The sequence below is a fragment of the Pteronotus mesoamericanus genome, unplaced genomic scaffold (assembly GCF_021234165.1).
Source record: "Pteronotus mesoamericanus isolate MK-2021 breed Mesoamerican mustached bat unplaced genomic scaffold, CSHL_Meso_final contig_56, whole genome shotgun sequence".
In the NCBI taxonomy this organism is placed as follows: domain Eukaryota; kingdom Metazoa; phylum Chordata; class Mammalia; order Chiroptera; family Mormoopidae; genus Pteronotus; species Pteronotus mesoamericanus.
In genome coordinates this window covers 22,114,991-22,127,468 of record NW_026555201.1, presented here as the reverse complement: position 1 = coordinate 22,127,468, position 12,478 = coordinate 22,114,991, and the positions used below count along the sequence as shown (strand labels likewise).

At 35.0% G+C, this 12,478-nt stretch overlaps 1 protein-coding gene across 1 annotated transcript in view; it reads right to left on the bottom strand.

Annotated features, from left to right (window-relative positions):
- Nucleotides 1–12,478, bottom strand: part of TMTC2 (transmembrane O-mannosyltransferase targeting cadherins 2) — a 389,565-nt gene that overhangs the window by 162,198 nt on the left and 214,889 nt on the right. Inside the window, exon 4 of the mRNA XM_054580170.1 lies at nucleotides 7,423–7,537. Within this exon, the coding sequence (XP_054436145.1) occupies nucleotides 7,423–7,537 (115 nt within the window). The remainder of the gene's footprint in view (nucleotides 1–7,422; nucleotides 7,538–12,478) is intronic.

The window sequence follows — 12,478 nt, the reverse complement described above, 5'->3', positions numbered from 1 at the left end:
GAACTATCTTCTAGAGGAAGGATCCCTTGTAATATAGGCTTCTTCTGCTAACTAAGTCTTTTAGGAAGCCATCTGTGTCAGTGTACCAGCTGCTGTTGTTGTGAGAGGCTGTGTTCAGCTTCAGTGAATTTTTTTTGAAGACTCTGTCAACGTGTTTGCCCCTTTCATGACGGGTGACTTACAAGCACACCTGCCCACACCGCACTGAGTGTTCAGCAGTTTTTTAAGCAAAACCAGCATGACCTCTATGCCCCACCCTTCCTATTCACCCAATGTCACCTCAAGTGACTTTTTTTGTTTCCCCAGATGAGAAAAATCTTCAAAGGGAAACATTTTGCTCATGTGGAAGAAGTGAAACAACAACAACAACAACAACAACAACAACAGAAATACCACAGAAGCACGAAAAGGCAATGAGTTCAATGCCTTTTCAAAATCAATGAGTTCAAAAACTGTTTTGAGCAGTGGAAAAAAGTCTCAATAGGTTTATTTCATCAAAGGGAGAGTACTTTGGAAGCGACTGAAGTTTAAACATGTAAGAATACATACACAATTTTTTATAAATAAATTCCATTTTGGGGGGGGTCCTCCCTCATATATGATAGAGAAAAAAATCATGTATGTTGTAGAATAAATCAGTATCAAGAGTCAGGTAAGTAAACATGGCCATTAATACGAGCTGGGAAAGAAGCAGATCAGCTGGCTATACGGGCCGGATACAGAATTGTTGTCCAATAATCTTAAATTTTGTTCATGTATTTTCATTCACTGAAACTTTGTTAATGCAGTTTACTCATTGGCTTATTAATCAATTCATTTATTAGTTTAACTCATTCACTAGCATGTTAATCAACATATCATTAGTATAACTCATTCATTAGTTTATTCATCAACATATACATAATTCCAAGCCCGTCTGCCTGGCCTTATGGTTGGGGATAGAATGCTACCTAAGCCTCCCCTGTCTTTAAAAAGACTATGCTCTAATTAAGAGGGACGTGGTATCAGAAATAATATTATGACTCAGACTAAAAAGAACCAAGTATTACCTGGCTCTGGTAAGATTTGGGAGAGGTACCTATCTTTCATCTCTGAAAATAGAAGAGGCATCAAGAAATGTTCCCAGGAAAAGATATGAGGTGAGATATAAAGGATGGTTAGGTATTAGCCAAGCAGAAAGGATGGGGAGTAGGATAGACACAGGTCAGAAGGAGAAAAGGTGGCAGCAAATGCTGAAGGCAAAACAAATAGCACGTTCAGAGGCCTCCCAGAGAATAAAAATATGACCTATTTGGGGAAACTCCAAGAAAGGAGCTTCAATAGAAATCAGAGTGGGAAAAAAAAAACACTTGGAATCAGGCACATTTTGAAAAAGTAAAATCTAAACAATCTGGAACAGCTTATTTAAAATGCTCTTGCCATGCAAACAGGTAGGTGCCTGCAAGCTGCCCCGTTTCATTCCAGGAATCAGCAAAGGGCCAGATGAGTTGTGTATCCAGAGCCCTAGTGACCCCAGGCTGGTGGACGTTCACCAAAATCTCTCAGCTCCATTTACTTTACATCGGACATGCCAAACACTTCCAGGCACTGCTGCTTGATAATCTCTCCTGTATTCTCCATTTTGGGAGACCAGTCTGCTTACCTAATATACCCTGGACGCCCTTCTCTGTCCCCAACACACACGCATGTGGACATACACACACACCCAGGAAACACAGTGGGAAACTCTCTCTTGAACTCTTGCCATTTGGCCAACAGCTACTTCCTCTTTCATTTTCACTAGTCCTCACTTCTCATGGGTTTCTCCGGCTGCTTTTCAACAGAGCTCAAGGAATCGCTCAGCTCCATGTCAGCCAGCACCATTTCCATTCTGTAATCTTTGCTCCTTTTAACCTCTCAAGCATTTTCAACCCTGGCCCTGAATGAAAAAATTTATCATTAGAATTAGATCTATGGTAACAACTCTGCACCCAACGTTTCCTTCATTGCGGTATCCTCCTAAGTTAGTTCCTCCTAGGACAGAATTCTTGGCATCATGAAATATATAAACTTTTTGAAATATATAAACTTTGTGCAAAATTTTAGCTTCATAAAGAAGGCTTACCCATCCCATCCCTGTTAAAATCCACTGTCAGGGCTCTATTTCTCCTAAACAGAAGCTCCCAAAAGGCACCTGTTATTGGTTAAATTATCTCTTCAAAAAAGGTTGTGCTAAAATCCTAACCCCCAGTACCTCAGAACCTGAACTTTTTGGGAAACAGGGTCACTGCAGACGTAAAATGTCCAATTAACATGGGTGGGCCCCTAATTCAGTATGACTGGTAGCCTTATAAAAGGATGTGAAGACAAAGAAGCACAGGGAAAATGCTATGTGATGACAAAGGCAGAGATCAGAGTTCTGCGGCTGCAAACCAAGGAACTAACTCCACAAAAGGCCAGCAAATCACACAAAGAAGCAAGGAAGAATTTCCCTACAGATTAGGGAGGGAGCACGGTCCCGTGCACACCTTCATTTCAGGTGGCTAGGCTCCGCAACTGTGACACAATACATTTTTATTGTTTCAAGCTTGTGGTACTTTGCTATGTCAATGCTAGCAAACTACTACACAAATCAACTCTAATAGGAATATATTTGTTTCTGAAATTTGAAAGAAAATGCAAGAAGGTTCTATATAACCTGAACATGTGGTTATATAATACCCATTACTAATCTTATCATTTATATTGACAAATGGGATCTTCTCTGTTCTGATATGGATTTCACAATTCATTTATATAATCAACAGATACAGTTAGAAATCTTCAAAGTAGGGGGAGACACAATAATAAGAAATTTCCACCACCTCAACAAGCTGAATATGAATGGAAATGACCACTGTGCTTCAGTATTAACTTTAGACAGATATTCTTTAGGCTGCAGACGTATTTATTTATTCCTAGTTTATTTATAAGTCATGTTCTCTAAAGCAGATGTTGATTAAAAGCCTTCTTGGCATGTCTACCAAGATGACCATATACTTTTCCTTTTCTTACCTTTTGAATTAAAAGAACATAGTAATTGAATGGTAATACTGAATACCATTAACATAAAATAAATGTCATCTTATAGCGGTGTTTTAATGTTTAATATGCTGCTGCATCTATAATATTAAGTTTAAGACATGTCAAAATTCATATGAATAAGTCTAATTGGCCTATTGTGGCCCTGTTGTTTTGCTCTTGCTTGTTTGCTTTTTGTTTTGTTTTGAGTTTTTCTTGGGGATGGGGGGGTGCTGGGGGTTGTTATTATTCTCTTCTGGCCTTTGGTGTTACAAATAGTCAGACCTTTTGCTATCAGTTTCATCTAATTTCACAGAAGTGAAAAGCATAACTAGGTGCAAGAAATAACATTCCATCAAAGATTTGACAGAACTCATGAAATGCCGTAACTTGGTTTTTAGTGGAAAAAAATTCTTTAATGTGGTTTTCAAATTTGTCCAGACTACTCTCTGTAAACATGGACTGAAGCGATATCAAAACAGTTTATAAATAATGAATTTAGACAATTAAAAAGGCTTTTTGCAGCAGTTTCTTCTTGAAAGCAACTCACAGCTCACTTGTACAAAGCCACTGCTAATCTTTCCCAAAAAATTCTATAGAATGAGTTCAGTAAACTCAGTAACTGACATAAACAAAAAAACTTATACTCTCTATTAGATTTAATTCCAAGTATTTTATTTCTACATGTAAAGGCTATTTAAATTAATTTCCCCCTAAATTTGAAAGCTATATATTGAGGGTGTTTTCCCCACACTGTTTATTCTGCAGAAATACGGGTGTATGGATAGAGTTAAAGCATCGTAAGTCAAATTCTGGCTCCTGTATTACTTGTGTGACCTTAGACACATTGCCTCTCATTTAATTTTCTTCATTTTGCAGGCTTCATTTGGAGACAAACTGTGAAAACATTTTTAAAGAACTAAGAAGAGTACTTAGTACATGTAATTAATTCAATAGTACTCCATCATTTTATAAACAGGAAGTATTATCATTTATATGCATCTTTAATATATAATTTGATATCAATCCTGCAAAACACTGTCCTCAAAGCTTAAAAATCTTAGAAGGCAATGGTGCCTAACTTCAATTATAACATATCATTTATAATATTGCTTACTTAGCATTTTTTCCAAATGATTTTTCTCTCTCATCACATAGAACACTGTTGCTACTTAAATGTGGTCATATTTTTAAAAAATTTAAACATAAGAATAAACATACAGGAATTAATTTAAGGATCAATTAAATTAATCTGATTTTCTAGAATCATCCCATGGCTGGCCAGTGGTGGTGTACCTCACTTTAGTAATTATTGTTTTGAGTTACATAATGATATGTATCTCCTGATTATTCCCCTAATAACAATTTCTAACAATATGAAGATTTTTAATACTTTACAAAGAAGTAGTTTTATGAACACTGAATGAGTTCAAAAAATCTAGGTTAATGATTACAAGTTAAGTAGAGGATCTAACAGAACTTTATAATTTCCCACAGCTTCTGAAATTCATTAGTGAATATGAGTATTTCATGCAACTAATATATGGTCATTAGTTTTAGGCTCCGGTCCTAAAACATCTTTAAGAGACACAACTATAACTGATGATATGAAAAAGTAATTAAAACCTGGGGCTATCACAAAGGAGCATCACCAGGTTAAATGTGTTTACTGGTTAAAACTGAGCAAAGCAAATTCATTTTCTTTCAAGATTTGAAATAGAACAGGGAGAAGTTTCTATACATCAGAGAGAATTCTGTAATAAAAATAGTACATACATCTTAAAAGAAAAAATTTTTTTCAAATGTTCTCTAAACTGAGAAAACATTTTTCCCTGCCTATGTAAATAAATAGAAAAGAAAAAGTTTCTTCCTAGGACATATGATACTACATATATTTATGATACTATCAGTTGCAAAAGATCTTAGCGTGTTTGATTGATATTTGATTTAAAATAATTGAAAACTTCCCTATTTTGAAATATTTTATTGAGTATTAGATTTCTGTCAACCACACGGGTTATATAATCTAATACACTGAAATCATTACCAAAATTTCTTGGGAAATTCAAGGTATTCCCTTTGAGTTAACTGTTAAATGTAGCTAAAAAACCTGTCATATTAGTGAAAATATTTTGGAGCTATCTATGGCATTTATGACATATCTAATTTTCCCACAATTAGTGAAAAAAAACCTGAAAAACCCTGATCATGTAAACAATCATTTCTCCAGCAAGGATTTTTCATTACATTTGGGGACATACATGTATGGTTTCAGAGTTTATATACACATCCAGATGGAGAGTTTCATATTTAGATTATATGTAAATTGAATTTGCCTAATATAATAAATTCCTTTTCACAGAAAAGAATAGGATTGGATAGACACATTGTTTTTTTCCTTCAACCCTTGCCCAACAGGTGTCAATAAGTGGTAGATAACTGTGGATGAGAGAGAGAAAACCAGATTCAACAAAGAGGTCCTGGTTCTTCAGTTTATTTTCTCCTCCAAAACATATGAAGGATGAGAACCAGCAGAAAACTCACATCCCATATTGCAAGGCAAGAGACCTCTCTGACAGCATTACATTGAGATACACACACACAAAAGGAGCATTTCTGTAAATTTTTGAAACTAATAAGGTTTTTCTCATGAAATAAAAATTCTATTAACCAATAGTATAGTAATATTACATTTAGATGAAAAGGGCATGTGGGAAAAGACTTTGTAGGGGTATGTATAATAGATATATTTATTCAAGTAAAAAGAAGATGTAAACAAATTATTTCAGGGAAAAGGATGGTAATATATTTGATGAAGCAAGAAACACAACTGAGACTATCAGGAGTTGTGTCAACTGGAAAGGATGCGCTCCACCTGAAGGCACTCCAAGTGAAAAACAGAAAATTACATCTGTGCAGATTGACACAAAACACACACAGACCTAATTTAGACCACAGACCATGCGAGTGAGACTCCAGTGTTAAAGTGTAGGTCGTCAAAAATAAGGTAAGTATATAAATGGGACGTTATACTGAGCTTACGCTGTCTGTTATACATTTAAAATTTTATTGTTTATTTTTATTTTATTTTTTATCTGTGCTTTCAGATTTAGGCAGTACAAAAGATTTAGATGTAGCCAGGGCATAAACACATACTAAAATTAAAGGTGACAGATTAGTTTGATGCTGTCGACATTACACGGCTTTCATTAAACGCAAGGAGTAGACCTCTTTTTCTTGCCTGGTCCCCTGCTGCAGGGAACTGGTCCTCCATTCCATTCCATTCCATTCCAACTTTAGTGACACTGTCAACAGAGGTAACTTGCCACACTGCCCAGTGTTTCAGCCAGGAACGGACACACGACCCCAGAAGGATCAATCAAGACCTTTTCCCAGAATCAACAGTCACCAAGACAATTTCTTCTGAGATCGAGGAGTCAGGATGCTACATGCGAAAAGGTGCAGGAATCATCTCGTCCATTGAGACAGACAGAGTTACACAGAGAATGAAGTGAACCCAGAGCAAACCAGAGACACAAACTGGAGACTAATTCTTACAACACAATAAAGCACCTGGATCTAATTGTACCGCAGCCAGTTAAAACCAGGAATTTTCAATTATGGTAGTTAACAAAATCACTTTTGTGTTTAAGCAAGTTTAGACTAGGTTTTTATTACTTACAAACAAGAGCATCATAAACATGAGACAAAAAAATGGATTTCGGTTCATTTGCATTTACCCACTCACATCTCACTGTACCCACTAGGGATTTTCCATTCAAAGAATGAAACTAATTTTTCCCCTAGGGATTTTTCTAATCCAGTGTACACAAATATTCTAAGTCATCCAATTATCCCAACCTAATTATTAGTGCCTTTGGAGAGGGGGCAAAAAAAAAAAAAAAAAAAAGAGCCATTATCTTATTCACTAACTCCCCAGATTTAATACATGTTCTGCATATAATTTAACACAAGCAATTTTTAATCAAGGACAAAATATATAATTGTAAGTAATCAAGATATCAATTATATAAAGTATCAAATATAGGTTTATTTTATGAACTCATCTAAGTATTAATGGAATGAATTTAAAAACAAAACAAAACAACCCTAAAAGCATTTAAACCATGTTTTGTTATATGGTATTGTACCTCAAAAGAAAAAAATTCAGCCATGCCACATCAATACACATGAATATCGATGAGGTGGCCCATAACAAAGACATCACAAATACCAGCCACGTAGGTCTCTGAGGCATGATTAATGAAACAACTATTTCAAAAAACAGCTAACACCAACTCCATTTGGAGCAGTTAAATCAACAGTCCCTCTCACTGTGGGTTTCAAAGAGGAACCAAACCAGAGGAAGCAATGCATACTCACAAATTATAAAGCATGTCAGCCATGTTGCTTCGGTAGTACAAAGCATTTCTATAGGCGCTTTCAGCTTCAGAAATTTTGCTCTGACTCTTCAGAACATTTCCAAGGTTACCCCATGCTGCCAAGAAGAGAAAGAAGTATTCAGGCTGAATATCAATCCAATTATACGTGACATAGCATCAGGCCATCAGGAAGTACCACAGGGAGAGAAAACCTTCATAAAACATTTTTAGGATGAAAAATTTATTTCCTTTATGCTCTAACATTTCATCAAACCAGGAGATTAAATACAACCCAAGTCTTAAAAAAATTAATGTAATTATTATGTCTCAAAGCTGATACATATACATAGTTCATCATAAGGCCAAGAGCAATGTTATCTTAAGATCACCTACAAAGACTTCATGGTCTTTCAATTCCAGTAGGGGTCTTCATGGCCTGAAATCACTGTATACTTACTGAACCAGAAACTATAAGAAATTACCTTAAAATAGACAAAGATTTCATTGAAATGTTCTAAAACTGGTAAATGACATAGAAGAACTGGGATGAAAAGCAAGATAACTAAACAAGATCAAAACTATAAAGAGGCTTAATAGGCATCAGAACACATCAGTGAAACATGCTACTGAAAAGAGTTAAGCATATATGGTTTATTCAGACATAATGTTCTTTATACTTTTCCTGCTAACAACAAATGCATGAGTGTGAAAATCAGTATCCCAGTAGATGTCCACACATAATCCTGTTTAAAAAAATCTGTATTTTGTGTGCCCTTTTTTCCACCCCAAATAAACACGATTTTTCAACATTAAAAAGAATAAAAGTCACAACATTAACAGCTGCCCCAGGCTAATTTAGATAGAAATAACTTACAAATAGGGAAATGGGTTTGATCTCTGAAAGCATAACTATGCCTCAGACTTGGATGCTTCTCTTGCCTTTTTTCCTTTGCGCAGAGAAAGAAATGGGGTATCAAGTCCTAAAACCAGCATCCCTCCCAGCCAGAAGATGGGGGTGAAAAAGTTATGTGTCAAGATATATTTATTTGGGTCATTACTGACTCTACCTGAAGAATAAAAGGAGTTTTAAAGTATCAATTTTTTAACAAATAAAAATGTGTAGAATCTTTCAAGGCCAGATGTGCCTATGCACCCTATAATTTAACATTCTGTGCCTCAGCTTACTCATCTGTAAAACAGGAAATATAATTAGAATGTCATGGGCTTTGTGATGAATATTAAATTAATTAATATATGTAGAATGTTTAAGACAGTGCCTGACACATGGCAAATAGTCAATAAATATTTGCCATTATCATTAATATTGTGGTTGATGCTTTTTGCAATTTACAGTGTCAAGCATTAATTACAGAAATGTCAAATATTACACACTGAATGCCCTTACATACACAAAATAATGTAAATTTTAACACCTTCTTTTGCTGCTGATGGAAAGAGAAAAAGTACTGAACTTATAGTTGTCCAGGACCTAATAATGCTACGTCAGCCAAATTCTCAACACAGTTCTGTACATAGATATTATGCCCACTCTGCAGATGAGGAAACAGACTCAAAAAAAACACTAAAAACTTGTCAAGGTAATGGAGTATTAATTAGAGAAGAGATTTCAAGCCAAGGCTGACTGCTTCCAAACTTTTTCCACCTTCCACCTCATATTTTCATACCACAGTTCGCCTTTTACTAAAAAACATTCACACACTATGATTTAGGCCTTGGTATTATGAGTCCATAGAAAATTGAATCCTTAACTTGAAAAATAAAAGAGTTACTTTAAATTATTGTCAAGTTCAAATACCAAATGGAAATAAGAAATATAAAGTAGGGAAAACAAATAGTAAAATAAATTTATAATTATCTTCAAAATTAATAGGTGTAACACCATGTTTATTTTATATGTAACCCCCTCCCAAACTGATAATGTAGGCCTCTGTGGAAACTTCTACAACCCAGGCTATTTTTCAACCCACCTCACCTCCCCCAAAGTTTTGATCTGATGTGATGTTAGTAAATGAAAATATATTTACATTGGAATTGCTCCAGAGAAACGCACCCAAGTATTATTTAAGCACCAGGAAAACATCAGTATGATGTTATCTCATCTAAACCATAGTCTTAGACTATAGATGGTCAAAAAAACATTAAAGCAAGGAATTTACCTTCATCATTTTAAGCCTTATTTCCAGAGAAACACATTGATTTTTTTTTTTACATACTTATATCTCAAATAAACAAGCATTTCTCTCGTTCATAGTCAACAGATATATAGTTATGTCTAGTATATATGTTCACTCATTTGGCTTGTTGTTCATTATTTATTCATAAATGCATTGTTCACTTTCTAAACCAATATTTGTTAAGTACCGATTTTGTACCAGGTGCAGTACCTAGGGAACTAGGGGCTGGTCACTTTGAAAGGTACAGACATATAAGCTCCCATACACTCAGAATTTAACTGGTGAAGTGGTAAATTAAGAGAAGGAGGACTGCACCATAGGATAAATGAATTAACTTCAGATACTGATAAGTGCTGTAAATAACATAAAACAAAGTAAGACCAAGTGCAGAGGCTAATTTAGAAAGAGATAACTTACAAATAGGGAAATGGGTCTGGCCTCTAAGAAGGATAAGGAGCCACCCTTGAAAAGATTGGTGATTCCAGATAAGAGGGATTTTTAGAGCAAAGGATCTAAAGCAAGAATGAATTTGTTTACTTGCAAGAACAGAAAGGCCACCAGGTGAGTGGACGCAGGATGCAGGATGCAAGGGAAAGCAGTGATGAAGTCACAAAGATAAGCAGGGATCCTTCAGGATCTGGGAAGACATAAGTCTGAGGGTTATTTTATTTGCAATGGGCAGGGGAGGCCTTTCAGAGAGGAATTTTGTGAAAGGACTTAACATTTTTGAAAAGGTTATTCTGCCTCCTCTGCGGAGGAAGTACTCACTGCAAGGGAATGGGAGCAAGAACAGAGAGGCCAAAGGGCTGTGGGTAATGCCGAGTGCAAGATCTGGGTGCTTCCACCGGGACAGGCAGCAGAGATGGTTAATTCAAAGTGAGGGCACAATTAAGAAGCTAAATATCATTAGCAAGGTTATCTGTGGCAAAGCTACAAGGTAAAACTAACATTCTTGGGGGTTTTTTGTCCAAATAAAACCTTTCACATCTTTATGATTCAGTCACTGTCTTGGGTGACTGGGAAAAGAGGAAAATTTCCCAACTAAACATATATTTTAAAAACAATTTTAATTACTTCTGGGTGAGAGAGGAAGGGAAGGAGGACGATACGGAGGGAGGAGAAGAAAGAAGGGGGACAGCTGGGATGGGATGGAGGGAGGGAGGGACATAATCTTAACAGCATACCAGCTTGTGATCAGATTACTCTGAGACCATGATAAATGAAAAAAAGCAAGACTGCTTCATAATTTTACTAAACACAAAGAGAAAATGGTCACTGTGTGACAACCCACAAAATACCAAACATCCTCCCTCTCTTGCTATAGATGATTTTTTTATCCAGTCATAGAATGGTTCAGCATCCAATCTAAAGGACACACCTCCATCTTTAGGATTTCTCCCAAATCACGCAGCCAAAGACATACTTGGTGTAGTGGCCCCTCACTGCAAAGAGTAATTAAGCCACCTTGGTGACTACCGGTGGTGGTCTTTGATTAAAGGGCAATGATATCAAGGATTTCATTATATTCAAATGTGAAAACAATTCTCTTCCAAAATCCCTTCCTTCTTAGATAATTTTCTTCAATACAGTGTTTATAAAAATATATTTTCGGTTTTTAAAGTAGGAGCTGCCAAAACTAAGCCTAAAACTGTCACACACTTTTTTTTTTTTGCCATAAAAACTGCTGTCACTATTCCCACATTTTCAAATTTTAATGTGACTGAATTTTGCAACAATGCTACCAAAACTCAATGCTAACATAAAGAATAATTTAAAAAATATAAAAGTATCTTAAACAATATGACCTAATAGAAATCCCATTAGGAGTCAATTAAACAGTAATTCTTTTCATTAAAGCTGTTCGTTTATCATGTTCCAATGATAAAACAAAAAGTGAAAATCATTGTTGAACTGATAAACCATTTAAAATCAAGCTAATGCATAAATATGTTCCAGTTTAAAGGCAAATACATTAAAGTGGACCACAAAAAAAATCTCTTAATTGGGCTAACGCGATGATTTCACATCTATATAATTAACCTATAGAATTAATCACCGTAGTTATGGGTTTTTTTGGACAGATTTGATTGCATCAATCATATCAACTTTTTTTTTATCATGTTAGTTTTTAAATCTAGCTGGTATGAATTGTTAAATATACCTGAAAATATCCAGAGCAAAATTTGAAAGATATGGAAGAACAGTCTGAGGATCATAATGGGACAATTTAACATTATAAAGATATCAGTTCTCCCAATATTAATCTATAAAATCTATGCAATATTAATCCATATTTTAGCACCATTTATTAAGGAACAAAAATATATTCTAAACATAATGCATGAGGAAAATAAAACTGGATTTCTATATCATATTCACCATACAAAAAGGGAAACTCAAAATAGATTTTATAAGTTAAATATGAAAAGGTAAAGCTAACATAAGACTATGTTGGAGAATATTTCTCTGGAAGGGAAAGGGACTTCTTAAAACAACCTCCAAATATAACAAAAAGGTAAAAACTAATGCATTTTAGTACCTCAGAATGAAGAACTTCTATTCTCTGAAGGATATTAGGAACAAAGTTAAAAACATATAATACACTAGGTAAAGATAATTCAAATATCTAACAGATAAGGGACTGTAATTAAAAAATAAGAGGAACTCCTAAAAACAAAGCCACAACAACAAAAAATCAGTCCAATAGAAAACAATGGGCAGTCCAATAATCCAAAAAAGGATATGATCAGGAATCTATAAAAGGGAAACACAAATAAAATACCAAGCATTTTAACTAATACCCAAATTTATTAGTGACCCAGAGAAATGCAAATTATAACAAAATATACTCTATACTCAGAT